At 35.2% G+C, this 21,499-nt stretch overlaps 1 protein-coding gene across 17 annotated transcripts in view; it reads left to right on the top strand.

The window, feature by feature from the left end:
- EYA4 (EYA transcriptional coactivator and phosphatase 4) overlaps nt 1-21,499 on the top strand; it is a 114,895-nt gene that overhangs the window by 74,260 nt on the left and 19,136 nt on the right. For all 17 annotated transcript variants that reach the window (XM_039323743.1, XM_039323734.1, XM_039323752.1 and 14 more), the window contains 8 exons: nt 681-747; nt 2,884-3,026; nt 3,145-3,288; nt 6,687-6,766; nt 6,923-7,088; nt 8,651-8,787; nt 9,853-9,936; nt 17,893-17,982. In XM_039323743.1, coding sequence (XP_039179677.1) covers nt 681-747; nt 2,884-3,026; nt 3,145-3,288; nt 6,687-6,766; nt 6,923-7,088; nt 8,651-8,787; nt 9,853-9,936; nt 17,893-17,982 — 911 coding nt within the window. The remainder of the gene's footprint in view (nt 1-680; nt 748-2,883; nt 3,027-3,144; nt 3,289-6,686; nt 6,767-6,922; nt 7,089-8,650; nt 8,788-9,852; nt 9,937-17,892; nt 17,983-21,499) is intronic.

Below are 21,499 nucleotides of genomic sequence, written 5' to 3'. Positions count from 1 at the left end.
AGGCACCAGACCTATCATTCTCACAACTCAACCCCATTCTTGGGGAAAAAGCCAGGTCTTCACAGTTCTGTGGGAGGCTAAGAGAGTAAGGATCCCTCTAATCTCAGGAAGAAGGCTGTTCCAAAGGACTAGAGTGGTCATCAGGGAGGCATGCTTCCAAGGTCTCATCCATTAGGATGGGCAAGAAGAAAAGGTGGGCCCACAAGTAATCTGGCTATATGCTATACAGGGTATTAAAGATGACAATTAAGACCTTGAATTGCACCCAGGAAGCAACTGGAAGCCAGCATTCATCTTACTCAGGTGAACCGCAGGATACCTTTGCTGTGTATGCCGGTCAGATTGCAGCTATATGACTTTCAAGGGCAGCCCCATGTACAACACATTTCAGTAATCCAAACAGGAGCTGACAATGGCACGGTCTCCCAGTCCAGGAATAGTACTTGAAAAGTATTTATTTTATCTTTATAAAAACCTATTCTGCTTAAATGTGTCTGCCAAACTAAATAAGATCATAAAAAGTTAGTCACTATATAGATTAGTTATTTGTTTCCAGGTAAAAATTGTGAAGAATAACACAATGCAACCAATTTTATTTAGGACATTCAAAAAAATTTAAGCCTTTTTAAAAATCTTAACAGCTGATAGATTGAACATTGTAAACGCTTTCTATTTTACAGTGATAACGAGCAGTGGCTACAGTCCAAGATCATCACATCAATACTCACCGCAGTTATATCCCTCCAAGTTAGTGTGCATGTGTATCCTAATATCTTATTTGTATATCAGTTTCTGCATGTACTTTATTTAAATATTGGTTTAAATTTAGGAACTACATTGGGTTTGTATAAAATGCAATGTTATATGAAGATTTACACTTTGGCTTGGTTTATACTCATTTCTTCTTAGGTTAAGTGCATGTTAAGGTGATTTATTTATATGAAAAAAACGAAGTTTTAAAATTCTGAGTTATGTGTGTTGGCATGATTATTTTCTGGATTTGTATACTCCAATCATCACTAGTACAACTATCCAGAAAGCACACATACTTGGAGGAGGATGAAATCCTCCTGACTGAATCTGGGGCACTTAGACTAGGGGAAGTAATGGTGATAAGAATGGCATTATATTATATGTCTCTAAATCTGGTTATGGTTAGGCATAGCCATCTATTAATCTTATTTTTGCATCTTTGCATTGGATAATAGTTGTAAAAGATTTTGAGTTTCATGTGTAAATAAACCACCCATACATCAATTTCCTCACTACTTAAGTGCATAGTAAAACCATTGGTATTCCCCAGGATATTTGACATCTAAGGACTGGTTTTTTTAGAACTTACGGTCTTTTTTATATTATTTTATATACCTTATTGTTTTTATGTGTCTGTACTATATTTATAGCACTGTTAATCTTGTACTGCATTTGTTGGTAATTTCATTGATAGAAATACATTAACATACATAATACAATAGATTACAACTTATAATTAAATTACCTAATTTAGTTTCATTTATTTTTTATTCATCTCATTTTTCCGGACAAACATAGCTATGTAGTCTTTGATGCATTAATTTGTATCCCTTGCTGTGTCCTGAAGTCTATTTAGCATTTACTGTAAATCGTTCAGTTTCTTGGCTAGTAGAACAACTACATCTCCATACAGATGTACTTCCATATTATGTTCCCAATCAACACACCCCTAACATCACTATAGCCATTCTTTCTGCATTAAATGTTTAAATACTTTAACCAAATATTTGTTCTACTCAGTGTTGAGTATTTGTTGTGCACCCCATGCATTATTTCAGTCATATATTATCATTACCACATTGAACAACCAGCCTTCAACTCCATATTTGGGTAATAAACTCCAAAATTCAAACCTTTACACTATATCATATTTTTTCTATATCAACAAACATTCTAATTTAAACTCATAGAGTTAAGTGGGCTGGAATAATAAAGATTCTTTCAATTTCCAAGCATGGATGCAGCTTTGCCCACAATTTAAACATAAACTCTCCATAAGCAATTCCACATATATTTTGAAATACCTCTTAACATCAACACTTGCACTCTAGTCTTAGCCTTTACCGTTTAACAACACACTCACATATTTGTCATTTTTTTCCTTCAATCATTAATATTAAATTATACATTTCAATTCCAACATTTGATATATTATTGTAAATTTCCTGCAATTCTCAAAAATACTTGTGAAGCATTCCTTCACTTCAGTTACATTCCTAGTTCTTTCCTTTTACAGTCTAAAGTCTCATGCCCAAAGTCAAAACAGTAATTCCAACTTATAAAAACAGTAGAGCTTGCCTAATCTTGTTCCAAACACCAGAGAGAACAGCCATGTCTTCAGTGCCTTATGAAAATCTAATAGGGTCTGGATTTCTTGAGAGATGCTGTTCCACATGGTAGGTGCTGTCACAGACAAATCATAACTCCTGGGTTCAATAAGATGCAATTGTTTTATAGAAGGGATATGGAGCATGCCCTCATTGCTAGACTTGATGGGAGGTGGAAGACAGCCAGACCCAAAAATAATCTGGCTCTATTCCATGTACAGTTTTATAGGTGATAACCAGCATTTTGAATTGCACTTAGAAGCCCACTGGAACCCAATGCAACTTGCAGAGAAATATGGGTATATGAGTATAATGGGTATATGGGTATAATGAAAAATGCCAAAAGCCCATACCAGTGCATTTTGGACTAACCGCAGCTTCCAAGTGCTCTTCAAATGCTACCCCATGTAGAACATGTGACAGTAATCCACTGGGAGATGACTAAGGCATGATTGCTTGAATCAACAATCTAGGTGTTATCTTATGTGACTGATAGTTTTTCTCCCATTTCCCTGCTGTTTAGGCCCTATCCACATATTCTTTCTACACCAGCAGCTCAAACAATGTCTGCCTATGCCAGTCAAACCCAGTATTCAGGAATGCAGCAACCAGCAGTGTATACAGCCTACTCACAGACTGGGCAACCTTACAGCTTACCTGCTTACGGTATTTGAGTTCCCATTGTTCTTTATTTTCTGATGAATGTGTTTGGCATCATGGAATTTCTTTGTTTCCCCTCCCCGCTCCATTGTAAGAATCAAGTGAACATTAATTTTTTACACAGATTTGGGTGTAATGTTGCCGGGTATCAAGACAGAAAGTGGACTTTCACAAACACAATCACCACTGCAGACTGGGTGTCTTAGTTACAGCCCAGGGTTCTCCACACCACAGCCAGGCCAAGCACCATATTCATACCAAATGCCAGGTGAGAAATACCTTGTTGTTTTTTTAATTTTTTAAGATTCATATAATTCTTACATAATCAGTAAGTGTGGTAAGTAAAATTTATTACCTGTCCGAGCCTTCCATTTCTTTAAAAAAAGAAAAGTATAATGATCTGAAATTTTAATTAGATAATTTGGTTGATATTTTTACACATTTAATGTAACTTATTCAAAATTTATGGAAGAGTTATTTATCAAAATTATTAGAAATGATCACAGATATTATTCGTTGATAATAAATAAATAATAATAAATCATACTATTAATATGAAAAGATTGATAATGAGAATAATAGTGGGAACAATTGTAATTAAAGCCTATATGAAATAGCTTTTGAGAATCCATATCTTGAGCATATCTCTGTATAATTTGTGCACTTTTTAATGTTCTTAGTCTGAAATACCAGGCACAAAATTAATATTTTTTATATTTATGACTTTTATATTTATGTACCGCTGTATCTTGACAAAAAGAAGCTGTGATGGGTTTTTAAATTTAAACTCTATTCAGTTTCCCAAAACATTCAATAATAAAATGTTTGTAGGTTCAGAGGCATTTGGGAGGGGGCAGCAGGTGATAAAATATATATCACGAGGCAAGCAGCACTTGTTACCTGTAGTGTTATGAAACAAGCATTAAAGCATAGATTTTATGTTAATGATCTCGGTGCATATTCTGTTATTTTGATTTAGTGGTTAGGAATAGAAATATGAGTAGGATGACCATGTCTCTACATTAGAATGCAAAGTTGTTTTCAACAGAATCAACAAGGATAAGCGACATTTTGGTGATTGAAGATGGTACCTAACAGGGTGGGAGGCTATATTATTGAGGCTGTAAAATGAGTAAAAAGATTTGTTCACTCAAATTATATAGTCTCCCGTCTCATTTTTATGCGTAATAGGCAGCTTGCAATAAAACAAATAAAAACACAAAATACATAATGTGAAACAAAAGTAAAAACACATAGCAGCCAGGCATGAGCAGTCATCCCTGCAACAAGAAAATGAGCTCTAACCCACATTTACCCAGCTCAATACACTTTACAAAAGGCCAACAAGGATGAGGTCAATCTAATTTCAGGGGGAACTAAACAAAAGCTTCTCTTCTGGGTCCTGCCAGCTGACACTCCCTAGCTCAGGGGTTCTCAACCTTGGCAACTTTAAGACTTGTGGACTTCAACTCCTAGAATTCCTCAGCCAGCAAAGCTGGCTGAGGAATTCTGGGAGTTGAAGTCCACAAGTCTTAAAGTTGCCAAGGCTGAGAACCCCTGCCCTAGCTGATGGTATCCAGAGCATGTCTTTCCTGCCCAATCAGATAGGACTGGTAGAAACAACTTGGGAGAGATGGTCCCATAAGTAGAATAGAGTAGAATAACAGAGTTGGAAGGGACCTTGAAGGACTTACAGTCCAACTTACTGCTCAGGCAGGAAACCTATACCATTTCAGAAAAACAGTTGTCCAATCTCTTCTTTAAAACTTCCAGTGTTGGAGCATTAAAAACTTCTGGAGGCAAGTTGTTCCACTGATTAATCATTCTAACTGAGAAAATTTCTTCTTAGTTCTAGGTTGCTTCTTTCCTTGGTTAGTTTCCATCCATTGCTTCTTGTCCTGCCCTCAGGTGCTTTGGAGAATAGCTTGACTCCCTCTTCTTTGTGGCAACCCCTGAGATATTGGAACACTGATATCATGTCACCCCTCATCCTTCTCTTCATTAAACTAGACATACCCAATTCCAGTAACCATTCTTTATATGTTTTAGCCTCCAATCCCCTGATCATCTTTGTTGCTCTTCTCTGCACTCTTTCTAGAGTCTCAACAAGTAACCCAATCCTATGCCATGAAGGACTTTAAAGAAAGCCAAAATGCTCATGGAGCAGTGGTTCACATGGCATTAGTGACTGCATCCACCAGCATATTTGACACCAATTGAAGCTTCCAAATACTCTTCAGGGAGTAATTTGCAACACATTGCAACACAAGTTGTATTATGGTAGTCCAATTTGCATGTCACAAAGACTACCAGATGTAGTCAAGGCTGAGTTTGGAGAAGATTTTCCAGAGTTTGTGATATGTGATATGCCTGGTTCAGGGTTCACAATACAATTTTCGTATGTTCACACACAACAAAAAGAAAAAAAAAACCCAAAGTTTAAGTAACTCTGAAGAGACAGGTTTCCAAAAGCAATAAAATGGGATTCTACGCAACCCAATACAGCAGGCTTCTTAGCCTTAGTTGTTAAATATTTGAAGAGATCTTTTTGCTGTCCTCACTATGATTCTTGTTGTTGTTAATTGGGAAGTCGTGTACGACCCATCGCGACCCCATGGACAACATTCCTCCAGGCCTTCCTGTCCTCTACCATTTTCTGGAGTCCATTTAAGCTCACGCCTACTGCTTCAGTAACTCCATCCAGCCACCTCATTCTCTGTCGTTCCCTTCTTCTATTGCCCTCTATCTTTCCCAGCATTAGGCTCTTCTCCAGTGAGTCCTTCCTTCTCATTAGGTGGCCAAAGTATTTGAGTTTCAACTTCAGGATCTGGCCTTCTAAAGAGCAGTCGGGGTTGATCTCTTCTAGGACTGACCGGTTTGAACACCTTGCAGTCCAAGGGACTCGCAGGAGTCTTCTCCAGCACCATAGTGCTGATTCTACTCCTTAACTGTTTATGTTGAGAATGTTGGAGAGATATGAGCTACTCTCTGTTTGATAATGATATGGCCATCTTAAATATGGTCACTTCATGGACTAGAAGTTCTTATAATTTGTAATTATATAAATTGTTGTTCTTGTTAATTGCGAAGTCGTGAGTCTGACCCATTGCGACCCCATGGACAATATTCTTCCTGCCTCTACCATCTTCTGGAGTTCATTTAAGTTCACACCTACTGCTTCAATGACTCCAAATTACATTAAGTATATTGCCCTCCCCAAACCATTATCAATATATGAATGAAGGCAAATATACATGTCCCAGGATAATAGCTAGAGAGATATCCCCTGAAGTTCCCTTTCCCTGAAGGGAAAAGCTGGGGATCAAGAAAGGAAAAGCTTTTGAAACTTCAGTAGATTTGCTGATGCGTAAATGTGTTTTTTAATGTTTCTGTGAAACTTGATAGCAACCTATTTATGAAAGGGGAATATATGGAATATATAGAAACAATTAAAAATATTATTGACAGCTTGTTCAATTTATAAATGTGTTCTTTACAAACAATACTATACTAAGCTATAATTAAGCATATCAAATTTTCTTTTAAAAAGTTTTAAACTGTGAGATAAGTGCATATTTTAATTATATACTCTTAATTTTCAACTGAAAATTTAATTTCTCATTTGTATTGCTAAGGTCTTACAGTGAATTATTCTTTTAACTCTAGGTTCTAGTTTTACACCATCCTCCACTATTTATGCAAATAATTCAGTATCAAATTCTACAAACTTCAATAGTTCACAACAGGTATGATTTTTTTTGTCTATAAAGCACAAAGTATTATAAAGTTGATTTGGCAATTTATTTGAACAAGACTGTTGTCCTATTTCTATTTTTAGGTTAAAAAATGATGTAGTTTTAAATGTATTAGTCTTCATTAAAATATTGTTTGTAATTTTCTAGGATTATCCATCATATGCAGCTTTCAGCCAAAATCAATATCCACAGTATTATTCAGCATCAACATATGGAGCATATATGACATCAAATAATACCACAGATGGCACCTCTTCATCCTCATCAACATACCAGCTGCAAGAATCCCTTCCAGGTCTTACTAGCCAACCAGGTACTATTTCATTGATTTTGTGTTACAGTCATTTAAAATCACAGATATAGGTGCATGCTAACATTAATTGTAGCTAAGTGTGCTTGAAAACAGATTTCATTAGTATAAATTTGACATCCAAGGAATCAAATCTCATCCACTCTTACTCAACAAACATCCATTAAATATTAGTAAAGAGTCAACCATTTAGTCTGACTATTCCCAGAAAGATATCAAAAGATAAAAGGTTTGGGGTAAGTTTCTGGGAACAACAAAAAAGAAGAAAACAGTGCATCAATCATCCTCGCCAAAGGCCTAGGTGACAAGATGTATTTTCAGGGACCTTCAAAATGCCAGAAGTGTGGGAACTGGTCAAATCTTGGGGAAATTGGGCAATCCCATGCAGAACACATTGAAGTAGTCAAGCATGAGGTTACCAGAGCTTGAGTGGCTATCTGAAGTGTCTCCTCCCCTCCAACCTCTGAAAGGGTACAGATGAAGCAAGCCAAAGGTCTTCCTATATACAGCTATTTTCAAGTAGGAGCCATGAATCCAGAAAACTCTCAAACTTTACATTACCATTGAATGGAAGTGCCACCCCATTCAAGATCAAGGATGGAATATCTTCAGATCCGGACATTCTTAACACCCACAGCCATTCCATTTTGAGAAGAACTTCTGACTTAATATTATCTCAAAGATTTGTATCCAGAAATGTACCATATAACCATTTTGTAGCTGCTGCTACTCATAAACTCAAACCTATTTTACCCTGCTAGTTTCCAGATCTTCTATTAATAGCATATAAAGCCCACAGAATATGGCATCACCTGAGGAAGAACTCATGAAATAGAATACAAAGTCAAGGAATCTTAATTTGCAACCTGCATTTCAGAAAAGTGTTAATGCTGAACTGCCTGCATTCTCACTGTCTTAGACTGTAAGGTTAAAAAGCAAGGTTACTCATAGGTAAAAATCATTTACTATGTTGTGGTAGACATTTTCAATGTCTATTTCTGCACAATAGCGTTTATGTTTCATTAATATCTCTTAAGCTAAAAACTATTTCTTGGTGGCCTTCACATCTGCTCCTAGAGTTTCAGACATGGGAGTTCCTTTGGTAAACAAGTATTTGGGCATGTTCCATTTAGTGCTTGACCTTTATGAAGTAGGCATTGCATAATATTCAAAAGATGGAATGTTAAAGGACCTCTGTCTTGGAACAGAACTGTACATCCCATAGTATGGAAAGTTGATTGATTTATTTAAGTTTGTTTCTAATTTTAAAAAATAGTCTGCTCAGATATAAGATTACACAGCGAAATTATACAGAAATACCTAGGATATCCTCTATCTCTTGCCTTTCTATTTGTTCACGCAATCTTTGTAATTTGGCAAATACTCATAGTTAAAGAAGGTGAGGAATCTCAGTAAGCAGATTATTTTCATTCCTCTTGAATTATTAGGGATTTACAGGTAATCCAAATTGCCCATTCAAAGCTTTAGGAGTACCTTATGTAAACCATAAAATTGAATGAGGAATACTTGTATTTTGATAAGTGTTTACTGTTGTTGTTTTACAGGAGAGTTTGATGCTGTGCAGAGCCCTTCAACTCCAATCAAAGAGCTTGATGAAAGAACATGTAGGAGTTCTGGGTCAAAATCAAGGGGCAGAGGGAGGAAAAATAACCCATCTCCTCCTCCTGATAGTGACTTGGAGGTATATTCTTACAAATTAATAGCAATATGAAGGTCAAAAAGTAATTCATACTAGAGAGAGGGGGGGGGAAGAAGGAGAAGGAGAAGAAGGAGAAGAAGAAGAAGAAGAAGAAGAAGAAGAAGAAGAAGAAGAAGAAGAAGAAGAAGAAGAAGAAGAAGAAGAAGAAGAAGAAGAAGAATACATATTAATAGAAAATGCTGTTCATTCAAAATTAGATTAAGTACTGTATAAAATATTTTTTAAAACAAATTAATTTCATAAAGTTACGACCTGATAACATTTTCTTTTCTCCCTTTTTATGCCTTCTCTTGGAATGTAATTGTAATTGAAGTGTAAGAATCCAGGGAGTCTACAGATCTCAATCTGAAGCTTGGAACCTCTATTTTGAGCACTTTGTATGTCTACTTTGGATAAATTCCCTGACACATTCTTCCCCTTTCAAACAATTATTAAAGTTTAAATATCTCATATTGGATTGAAAACTGATAGAAAACGTTTTCTTCCTGGTGCTAAAAGATAACAGGCAAATCACAAAATACATCTGCATGGGATATCATTAAGGAGTTTATGTATGTATGTATGTATGTATGTATGTGTGATTTCACAGAATAGTATATTTGATCATTTGCTAAAAAGCATAATTGCCCTCTTTAATATGACCATAAAAATTGATCATAAGTGAAAATTTTCTGATATAAAAGTTAAAATTACTATTTGATATTTCTAAATAACCAAGCTCTTTGATAATCTCTACTTTTGGCTTGATAATTCAAATATAAAAAAGCAGCGAGAGGGCTGGGCAGTGCTTTGGAGTAAAAAAAATGCTTTGGAGTGTAGTCCAATATTCATGTATCACGTGTCTGCAGCTCCTTAAAAGCATCCTCAACTTTTTCTGGGATTATACAGCTGCCTTTTTTTTTTTTTAGTAAAATCTTTCTTTACTTGAAGTATTGATTCATAAAAACTTTTTTTTCCCATAAAGACTGTTTGGGGCTACATATATTTCTGGATAACTGCCTCTTGTCCTATTTGTATATATTGATTTTTTGATTCTTTTGTTTTCAGCGTGTATTTGTTTGGGATTTGGATGAAACTATCATTGTCTTCCATTCGCTTCTTACAGGATCTTATGCACAGAAATATGGAAAGGTATGTGAGAAATACCTAGTGCTTTTATCGTAGCTAATTATTGTGCAGTAGAGTAATTTATTTGCTAAGTTTAAAGTCCTTGAATTATTCCCATAGTACTCAGCAGTATTTCTGGTATATAAATAAATTTGATTTTAATAGTCCTAGATTTGACAGATTTTTTTTCATTCAGACTTTACTTCAGGATTTACTAAGTTTTATTGCAAATGTTATTATTTAGATTTACATAAAAAGTCAAGTAATATAACTTCACATAAATGATATAGATTTGGTTTTAATGGACATTCTTCCGTATACCCCCACTCCTAGCCCATTAAATGCAGGATTTCTTTAACTGGATACTTAATAACACTTTGTCCTGTTGTTCTTACAACTTCTCAAGGCTTTACTGCTTTTTGTGACTAAAATCAGCTTCCTTTGCTTTATTTAACTAGCACAGTGGTGGCGAACCTCTCTGTGGGCACGCGCGCCATGCCCCGGAGATGGCAACCATCCCTCTTCAACCAGCCGCCCACTAACTCACCGAGGTCCCATTTGGCTGGATGCCTCCCAGCACCCGTGCGCTCACTGGCATCTGTGTGTAGGGGCCGATGGTGTCAGGCAGCAGCGGCCCCGGCCCCTGCCTCACCTTGCCCTGTGATAATGGCACCCTCACCTTGCCTCGCCTCTCTCCACAGGACGAGCCTCCTGCCCACCATCCCACCTGTCAGAGACCCTCTGGATCTCCCACAACCTTGCCTGGTCCCCACAGGTGTCCCTCCCCATGAACAACATTGAGGTGATCTGCCATGACCACCACAGCCATGCCCATCCATGGGCCACGCCCACCTGGCACCCGGCAATAAATAAGTGGGTTTGGGGTTGCAGTTTAGGCACTTGGTCTCTAAAAGGTTTGCCATCACTGAACTAGCATTTAGATGTCAGTCTGAACACTGCTATTGAAATATTTTGTGATTGATTGGGAAAATACTCAACTACTAATTAACTGCAGCTTTTCATAACAAGTTACAGTAAAATAATCAGCTTTCTAAAAACATATGTTTTAATAGGAGGGAGGGAGGGAGGGAGGGAGGGAGGGAGGGAGGGAGGGAGGGAGGGAAGGAAGGAAGGAAGGAAGGAAGGAAGGAAGGAAGGAAGGAAGGAAGGAAGGAAGGAAGGAAGGAAGGAAGGAAGGAAGGAAGGATTCCAAACACCCCGGTGCATTCACAACCCAACAAAAATTTAAGATAGATCATAATAGCTAAGCAATTCAGGAAAAGTCAGTACAATAAAAAAGAGAAGATTAATTTATATTAAAGGTGACATTTTCTGCTTAGATACAAAATATATCCAATATGATTATTGCTTTATTTAATATTTCCCACAAAACAAGTTGGAAATCAAATTGGTACCAAATCCTCCTAAAGAAATATTTTCTATTCTGTTGCTCTAAACAAGTTTTGATTCTCTTCTGATCTCATTGCACAACTTTCAAATTCTGACATAGCTTTTAACATAGCTCAGGCTTCCTTCTCAGCCCCTGAGAACTTTGAATATTTGTCTCCTAAGGGACATTCTAGTAGAGATGGCCCAATTCAGCACAGAAGTCAACAGACAGACTGTCTGGCTCCAGTGTGTGCCAACTGCTAATGCAGCCAAAGGCATTTGTATCTTGATATAGGGAAGTGTTATAGTTGATCTTACCTCCCTTGCAATGTTGGCAATCTCTGGATAAGGCCCATATTCCCATGAGCCAATAAGCTGGGAGGCTTTTCCATATATCTATAGGATCAATATCCACAAAAATATATATATTTAAACATTATTAAGTCAAAGGGGATTAACACAGAACCATTCCTGTGGTTTAGTAAGTTGACAGTAGTACATATTTAAAACGTTGGTTTCTTTATTGTCTCTTAATGTCCTTTTATAATACTGTATATTATGTTTAAAAAGAACTGCTTACATTTCATTTTTCATATATGGCAGATGCATAGAACTCATCTCATGCATGACTAATAAATTATTTCGGAAGAAAAACTGCACCGTTTGCTACAGAAATATATTCTGTAATTCCTAGACTGTGGAGAATTGACATGAATTTTATATAGTGATATATTGCTTAAATATTCAAAGAAGTAAAATGGTACTTAATGGTTAATTTACTTTAAACTTATATTAATGTAAAACTCTAAATATTTTATTTAGTTAATTATTTGTAGCACACCTTTATTATTTTTACAATTAACTCAAGACAGTGCATATACCCAGCACACCTTCCTCCTCCTATTTTTCTCACAACAACAACTGTGTGAGATGAGCTGGCTGAGAGAGTGAGAGTGACTGGCCCAAGGTCACCCAGCTGGCTTTCATGGCTAAGTCAGAACTAGAATTCACAGTCACCTGGTTTCTAGCCTGTTACGTTAACCAATAGATCAAACTGACTTTCTTTGAAAATATTATTTTCACAAAGAAAATACTCTTTGTTGGTATGAAACTTCCAAAGGATAACTCAGTTTGAAAAAAAATTGAGTGACCTTTCAAATTGAATCTTCTGCTGTAGTTCATAAATTCAGTGCCTTCAGAATATATTAGAAAGCAAACCCCATTGGGGTAATGTGCTTTGTTTTTTTCTGCCTTGCTCTTCTTGAATTTGATTAGGTTGGAGAGAAAAAAGAGAGACTTAAATTTAGTACACTATTTTTTTAAAAAAAAAGAAAAAATCCACCTTGCTGTTATGTCTCTCTTTAACAAATTCTCTCTTTGTCCTGTGAGAATGAGATAGTATGCTTGCTGGTAAACTATGTACTATATATTTAAGAGTATTTCTAGTTGGCATTGTGTATTGTATACGCAATAGTGATAACATGTATATTTCTCAGATTTGTTTTAAAAAAGTCTTGGACAATCTGCATATAACACATTATTCCCAAATGACACCTAATTTTTAAAAAAAAATTTTTATTGAACTGTGACTAACAAGCATCATTAGGTAATTAAAATAACATAAATCCAATCCGCATAGATAAAAGATATAGAAAATACAAACAAATGTAAACAAAAGATACTATACATGTACAAATTTGCCTTATGTACAAAGTAATATATTATAATCTATTGCTGCTCAGGTAAACCATAAAAATCCATCCAAATTTAATAAAATTGTGGCTCCTGCCTCTGATTACTCATTATTTTAAATGTGTAGTTGTTTTTAATGTGATAAATGAACAAATTTGTTAATCCACATCTCAGTTGTTATATAAACAACAGTTTTCCAATGTTAAGCAATTATTATTTTAACTGCATATATATATATATGCATATATATATATATCCCAATCTGGGGTCAAATGCCAATGGTGTATCTTCCATTGCAGTTCTTGCATTAAAGCTGGGGTGAATCTACCTGATTTCCATATTTTTTGCAAATTTATATCTTGTATGGTATTACCAAGATCAGTATCCTACAAGCATACTTTAAACTGGCTGGGAAATTCTGTGAGTTAAAGTCCTACACATTTTAAAGTTGATAAGTTTGAGAAGCACTGCTTTAAACCAGGGGTGTCAAACTCACAATGTCACGTGACGTGTCGCGATGTATCATGACTTTTTTTCCCATTGCCGGCAATGGGGTGGGCTAAGAATGTTCATTTTGTTTGTTCTAGAAGAAGAATAACACCAACATTTAAAAGAGAATCGGGAATAATTTATAAAATGTATTGTTGTGGAACCCTTGAAGATACTCTTTGCAATATCTTACCTCCCTATTATTTTCATCCATCTTTGCCCTCAAATAAAGTTGCTAGAAACATTTATGATGTCTCTCTATTGTAGCTAGTGATTAAATATTTCATCAAGTTGAACCTTGAATTTCAAATAAATTTGAAGCAAGTCTTGTTGCTTTTAGTCTTTAATTGCAAATAGGAATAGAATGTTGCTCTCTTTTTATGTCAGATCAGATCCTGACTAATTTGTATACCTCTTATTTTTATTGGAATGTTATATCACTTTATCTACGAAGAAGTAGTAACCCACTGCTCAATTTGTTATCGCATGTTATTATCAATCAAATATTTACCCTGGTACATGTATTCTTTGTGCTGTTTCATTTTAAGCACAATGCTGTTCCTGGCTCTTTTGCTTTAGTTCTGTATTAACTAGATGCTTATCTTTTTATTTTGTTCACTTACTACATAGATTTTTTTAATTAATCCTTGTTTCACGTTCCCTCCCTCTATTTGTATTTCCAAAGCAATATAACATTCTGTAAATAGTTCCTAGGAAATATCCTTCTATAACTTCTTCCTCTTTCATAGCAGTGTAGCAAGTTGTATTCTTCCATTTGGCTGCAACTGTACTTTCTTGTTTTATATTTAATATATTTCCATTCTGCACATCAGTATAAAATCCTGAATAATTTACAACAGTATAACAATAATATTGCAACATTAAGTAATTCCTTAAAAAATGAAAGATTAGAAGATGTTAGTGGCTGGAAAAGGGCTGGAAAAAAGATAAATTTCAAAGATGTGGGATGGAGGGAAATGTCATTGCACAAGATAGGAAAGGTTCATATCCATATTTCACCAAGTAGCAGTTCACACTCTGTGACACACAAAGAGAGGATCTTTCCTCTCCCCTCAAAGAATATAGTAACCATAGAGATGATGTCATTGAATATGTTCTTCAGTGTAACTTGATCTGGACTTTGAGCCATAAAATTCTATCAGTAACCTAGCTGCTACATTCTTCCCTAATTTTAGCCTTCAGAGCTTTCCAAGGGCAGGTCCACACTGAGTGCATTACAGTAATCCAATCTGGAAGTATTGATCATTCTTTTTAAACTAAAAGCAGTATTTTATTATTTAAAAAGAAGAAGAAGCACAGTAAATGAGATTTATAGGAATTAGGATGTGAAGAGCTTATTACTCAGCTTTTGCACACCTACTTACAACTCAGTATCAAAGCAGAGTAGAGTAGAACAGAAGAGGAACAGAACAGAATAGAATAGAAATTCTTTATTGGCCAAGTGTTATTGGACACACAAGGAATTCATCTGCTGTGAATAAACTCTCAATGTACATGCATGCAACAAGTGATGAATGATTATTTTCATAGGTAAGTGCCATAAGTATTTCCCTTCTCTTGTTTATCTACACAAAACATTGAAAAGAGACAGTGAGAACAATTAATCAGTGGAGTGCCTCCAGAACTTGTGGGTGCTCCATCATTAGAGATTTTAAAGAAGAAATTGGACAGGAATTTGTCTGAAAGGATAGTGTCTCTTGATTGAGCAGAGTTGAAGATCTCCAAGGTCTCTTCCATCTCTGTTATTCTGTTCAAACTATTCCCTTTGTTCCCAAAAACAGATTGAATTGCGTATTGGGTGGTGAACTAGTTGATATCCATACTGTCGAGGTTCTGCATGGAGTGGTTGTAAGAAAGGAGTTGATTGTTGCCCAATTAAGCTTTGTCTTTATTTTATAATCGTGTAATGCATCTTCATATTATAAAATTATTCTTGATCCTATCTGTTTGTCTATCTGCTTGTTTGTTTGTTTGTTTATTTATTTATTTAAGCCCACCTTCATTATTTTTACAAATAGCTCAAGGCAATGAACATAACTAATATATCTTCCTCCTATCTTCCCCACAACAGCCCTGTGAGGTGGCTTGGATTGAAAGTGAGTGACTGGCCCAAAGTCTCCCAGCTGGTTTTCATAGCTAAGGCAGGATTTGAAGTCACAGTCTCCCGTTTTCTAGCATGGTGCCTAAACTACTAGACCAAATTGACCAAATTATATACAATTTATATCATATTTATAAAGTATATTTATTATTCTTGGACTTTTTTTATGATACGTTTAAATAAAATACTGATTTTTTTCAAAGAAATTAATTTTGAAATAACAAGATTTTACTGCATGCGATCTAAATTATTATTTTTGCGTTGTTATATGTCAGAATGTTATTATTGAGAGACATTTTGAGTTGAATCTACTTGTGGCCAAATTAGCATGCAAATAGTAAATCAATACAAATTCTCCTTGCTAGTTTCTCATTTTGGGGAGGATAAACTAAGGGATCTGCTGATCTCTTGCTGTAACTAAATTAAGTAGATAAACAACAGGTTTGAATGTTGGGATGTGGAGACACTAGTCTAAAGACCCATTTCTTTTCTTAGGTGGTAAAAACAAGGACAAGATTCAAGAATAGTTCATAGCAAGACTGTATTCCCTGTATTTCTCTCCATTATTAATGTAAACCATTGAGGCGATCATGACTAAGTCCTATGATGAAGTCTGAACCAAAAATTCAATAGGGCCTAATGATCATTTTCTTCTGCAAGGGTCTGAAATTGCATTGGCATTGCTCTCTCTTCCTAGAGGAGATTATGGCAATTGGCCAGGATAGGGCCACCAGATTGGGACACAAAATTCCAGAGATCTAATAAATCAGTGGTTCTCAACCTGTGGGCCAGGACCCCATTTGGGGTTGAACGACCATTTCACGGGGGTCGCCAAACAACGCTGTCCGCCATTTTTTTCCCTTTTCTTTGGCCACGCCCCTGGCACCCGGTGATGTATAAGTGGTTGGGGGTCACCACAACATGGGGAACTGTATTATGGGGTCGCGGCATTAGAAAAGTTGAGAACCACTGTAATAGATTAAAAAACTTTTTTTGGTGTCATCTAGTGGTCATCTTGATTTTTGCAGTCTAGATCTGCTGTAGTAGCCTTAAAGCAGTGGTGTCAAATACAACGTCACGTGGCATCACGACTTTTTTGCCATTGCCAGCAAAGGAGTGGGCGCGGGTTTGCTATGATGTATCCAGCCCGCGGGCCAGCAGTTTGACACCCCTGCCCTAGAGTCGTAGACAATGATTGTTAAGAAATCTAGAAAGTACTGTGACTTTCTGGAAGTGGCTCTCTCAAATATATATCCATATAGCAATATATTTTGCATACAAGGGGCTCACAGGCTAACCTCTTTGTTAAAAGGAATCAGGTGTGAAGTTTAGAATTTAAAAAGCATTCAGATAAAATAGATACATCCCATTGGTTTTCTTTGCCTTGTCCTCAGATTTCAGATTTTAATAAGTTAACTATATTCAACAAAACTGGGCTAGATGGAATCCACTTCATAGTCGCATTGACAAAAGCATCCAGTTTAGCAAATATTAGTTCTTTATTTGTTAGACTTTACGCAGAATGCCATGACTGATGGTACTATTTGAAATCCAATTCTTCATTGTATCTTTGATGATCAAACACAGAGGGAAGCCTCTATAGCTTTCCATTAAGGTGTTTTAGCTTTCATCACTTTATTTTCACACATCTTACAACAAAGGTTTCTGGCCTCCACATCCCCAATTCAAACTGACCTAAGTTTTTCCTGTTGTTCCTTTAGTAATTCCCATCATACCAGAATACTCTTTTTCCCCTTGCTGTTTATATACCTATCATTACCAAGGGATGGGATTGCAAGCTGGAAGTTTCTTTTGTGCTGAGTATATAATTCTTGTATAAGCTATTTAATTTGGATAAAAAAAGATATTTTGTTTCACAACAATATTTTAATAGTCTCAGTAATATTTTTAGTTACAATTAGATTGTAACTATTATGTGATTGTTCTATCTTAGGTAAACCGTGATATTCATTTTTAAAATGCCTGTTTTCACTAACCTTTAAATTTTCTTTCCAGTTACTTATCTGATAATAAAAAATTCTGCTTCGAGTGTAACATTACACTCCACAAAGAAAAAAACTATTTCATTGTTATGTAGAATTCTTCTTATTTTTTGTGTAATTATGTGTACTTATTTTTTATTTTTCTTATTAACTTATTGTGTAATTGTGCCTTTTTATTTTTCTATTATACATGCATATTGTATAAAACTAAAGTTTGTATTGATTATTACATACTGAGAATATGTATCATTTCTGTTCCCCCCCACACACACACACACCAACCAGGATCCACCTGTAGCGGTGACTCTTGGACTTCGGATGGAAGAAATGATTTTTAATCTTGCAGATACTCATTTATTTTTCAATGATTTGGAGGTATGTACAAAATATAATATATATATTAGAACACCTATATCTAACAATCTCTATTGCTTCCAGTTTGTAGCCAGAAATAAAAAACGGACCAGGTTAATTATATCATTTTCCCAAATATTTTATATGGTTAGATTGGCAAAATATGAAAATCATTAACAAGATTAGATTATTAACTTTTTTAAAAAATCAGGCCTATTTGGAACATTCCATTAGATTTAACTTTCCATTGTTCTATCATAGGATACAATAAGAATTAAAAAGAAGCCTCTTGCTCTCTTATTTTCATTCTAAGCAATTAAAATAGATGGGCTGATAATCCATGCTCAGTTCTGTTATCGCCCAGCCTACAAATATATTTGCTGAGGGATGGTGTTAAAAAAGAATGAAGAACTTTAAAACTCCCTTAGCAAACAAATAGGAACAACATCTATTCAGCCTGTCCTATCTCAACATATAGTTCCAATTCCTAAACCTAACAAAAAAAAAGTATTGATAGCTCAGAAATGAAACAACAGGTGAAAGGACAGGCATTTCTCATTATTAGTTTAAACTTATTTTAACTTGCTCATAAGAAATATCAGAATCCTGACATTCAGAATATTCATCTTTTGATCAGGGAAGAATCTGTACATTAGCCTCTTTTTTGTTCCTATATTCCTGTAAATTTTAATTAGCATGTGAAAACATGCTGACTTGCACTGAGTGTCCTATTTAGAAAGACATACAAGAGCAGAGAGCAGTTTCTAGATTCAGTTCCACTTCTAGGCAAAATAAAAATTCCATGCTATCGTTCTTTAATGTTACAGAATTTTGCATTGGAGTAGCTTTATAATGAATTTTAAGAAAACATTTCAATGATTCAGTGATAACAATGTAAAGTTATATTTACATGTTGGATTGATAAGTCCAATTTTATTTTCCTTATCTCTTTATTATACAAATAGTTGGCCTACATTGTATCTTTACTGTCAAGGAAATCTTTTTTTTCTTATATTTGGCAGTTAATCTATACCAAATTTGCTATTATCTGTCAGATAAAGATGAATAGAGTTTGTTCTTCACCCTGAAGTCTGTAACTGCTAAGATCTGCATAATAGAGTTTTTGTTTTTACTAGCAGTGAGTCATTATTTTTATTGGATAATGAAATTACTGATTATTTCCAAAATATTTTTTTTTTGTGGGTCAACTGTAGTTTTATACTCTCTAGTAAAAATGTCAAGTTCTGAAGAATTCTTTGGTAAGAAACTAGTTGTACTGAGACATAATTTAATTTAATGTTATAGCAGTCAACATCAGTTATTGCACATGAATTTGTAAACGCTCAGTAATGGCAAATATATTTTATCTTTCTTAGTTTTGAACTTGCACAGCCAGTGGCCCACTGAGAATGAGTATAGCCAGTTCTGTAGCTGTTTTAAAAGGTATTTTACCTTAAATTAACATTAACAGAGAGCTTCCTTACAACACAATTTCTACCTCATTTCTATTATAATCACACAGCAGTATTCTGATATTATGCAAGCAGGTTTTAAATTTCCACTGGGAATGGGAGGGAATTAATTTAGGTTGATTTCCTTGAAATCTTTCATTATACATTAATCAATTTATGTATAGTTCGTCTAAAATTTTGACAGGCTTGGGGTTTAGCGTAAATAACTTTATAATTTTTCAATAATAATTCTGCAAACAGTATAGAGCACAAAACACTATTTTGTGCTTCAAAATACGTTATAGGAAGTGACGAAATAATAAGTAAAAGGTGTACTACAGAAAACAAAGAAATAAACCATATTTACATCATATTTCCACATCATAAATGGATTTTTTTTAAAAAAAAGAGTAGACAAAATTGATATCCTCACTAATTTTAAAGACTATCACAAATTTATAATCTTTTTCAAAATGAAAATAGAACATGAGAACAAAAGACCCATGAATCATTCATGAAAGATAGCTTGATAATACATTTACGAATACCTTCAACTGGATTTGACTTACTAAATATATTCGAGCTAGACCCAAACACTCCTGTAAAATCTAATGTATTAATAGCCATGTGTCTGCTAGACTGTTTCCTCCTTACTGTTTCCTCCTAAATTGCTTTCCTAGTACTAGGAAGAGACATCATAAGAAATTAAAAGGGACAGAATACATTTTTTGTTTGTTTCCAAAATCTTTGCCTTTGTGCCAGATGGAGATTAACAGCAAGATTTTTTTTTGTCCCTAGGAAGTACAAAGGCAAAGGAAAGTTTGAAATGTCTAGGTGGCATCACTCACCACTCATTTCCATCCCTTTCATCACTGCTTGCATAACTGTATTACACCACACTGTAAATATGAGGCACGGGTAAAGTGGATATTCAAAACTGCTCTGCAGTAGTGTAGATTTGATGAAAAAATATAAAATGGGCTAACAACAGAAAAACAAATGAGGTCACATGAAGTAACATCAGGTAAATCAGCAAAAAAATAATCAGCATTGAGAAAAAGAACAGTTTAGCCCTACTAGTAGAAAACATTGCAAGGATCTCAAAAAGAGAAACCAGGGGAAAATGCTCATTTTGCAAGAGCTTTCATTTTCAAAGATTAAGTTTCCATTATAATGTAAACTTAATAAGGTGGTGAAGCATGAAGAGCATGCTCCTTTAATAATAGTTCCACTCTGTATCATGTGATTGACAGTTAGAAATATGCAATTGCCAATATTCTAACACAGTGCTCGGCCTTCTCTTCCATAGGGATCCATTGGGAGGTTTTTGTTTTGTTTTTTTTCTGTAGCACCTGACCATTTTTGAACTTGATATTTATTGTACTAGCCCTGACACCAAATTTGGTTTCATTCTTTTCAGTCTTTGAAAAGTTATTCTGGTGGTGTAAGAATAAATTGCATAATTTACTTCCAGTTCAGCTAGACAGAATGAAAGCAATAAGGTAAACAGGTACAGAGGAAACAATGCCAGAGAAAGAAAAGAATAGGAAAAAGAAACCAAGGAAAGAGAACAAAACCTACTTTGGTTGGAAAGCATGATCTGGAATGTGCCTATTTAGCTGTAATATATAATGTATTTGTTGGAAATCTGTGACCTGTAAACCAGAGGTCCCCAACCTTTTGGGCACCAGGGACCGGTGCTATGGAGAAAATTTTTTCCACAGATCAGAGGGTGTGTGGTTTGGAATACTGCCTCTATCCTATGGATGGAGCTTTTCTTTTTTGTGTGGGTCACTTGTTGGCATCCTGCGGACCGATGCTGGTCCATTGACCAGAGGTTAGGGACCCCCACTGTAAACTATCCCACTATCCTGGGATAGGAGAGGAATGTCATTAAACTAAACATTTAACATATTCTCAATTCAAATGGAACATTTAACAAAGTAGCAGCAGGAGGGTGACCATTGGTGAGATATATGGTTTGAAATTCCAAATTCATTCTGCTTTATAATGAATGGAAAATGAAATGATAATTCAAGATGAAATAGAAGTGCAGGTACCTTACAAGTAGGCTGATAAAGCAGAAA

This window comes from Crotalus tigris, unplaced genomic scaffold, assembly GCF_016545835.1.
Source record: "Crotalus tigris isolate CLP2741 ecotype Arizona unplaced genomic scaffold, ASM1654583v1 scf7180000017611.44802233496:7321179, whole genome shotgun sequence".
In the NCBI taxonomy this organism is placed as follows: Eukaryota; Metazoa; Chordata; class Lepidosauria; order Squamata; family Viperidae; genus Crotalus; species Crotalus tigris.
This window is presented reverse-complemented; position numbering and strand designations above follow the sequence as displayed.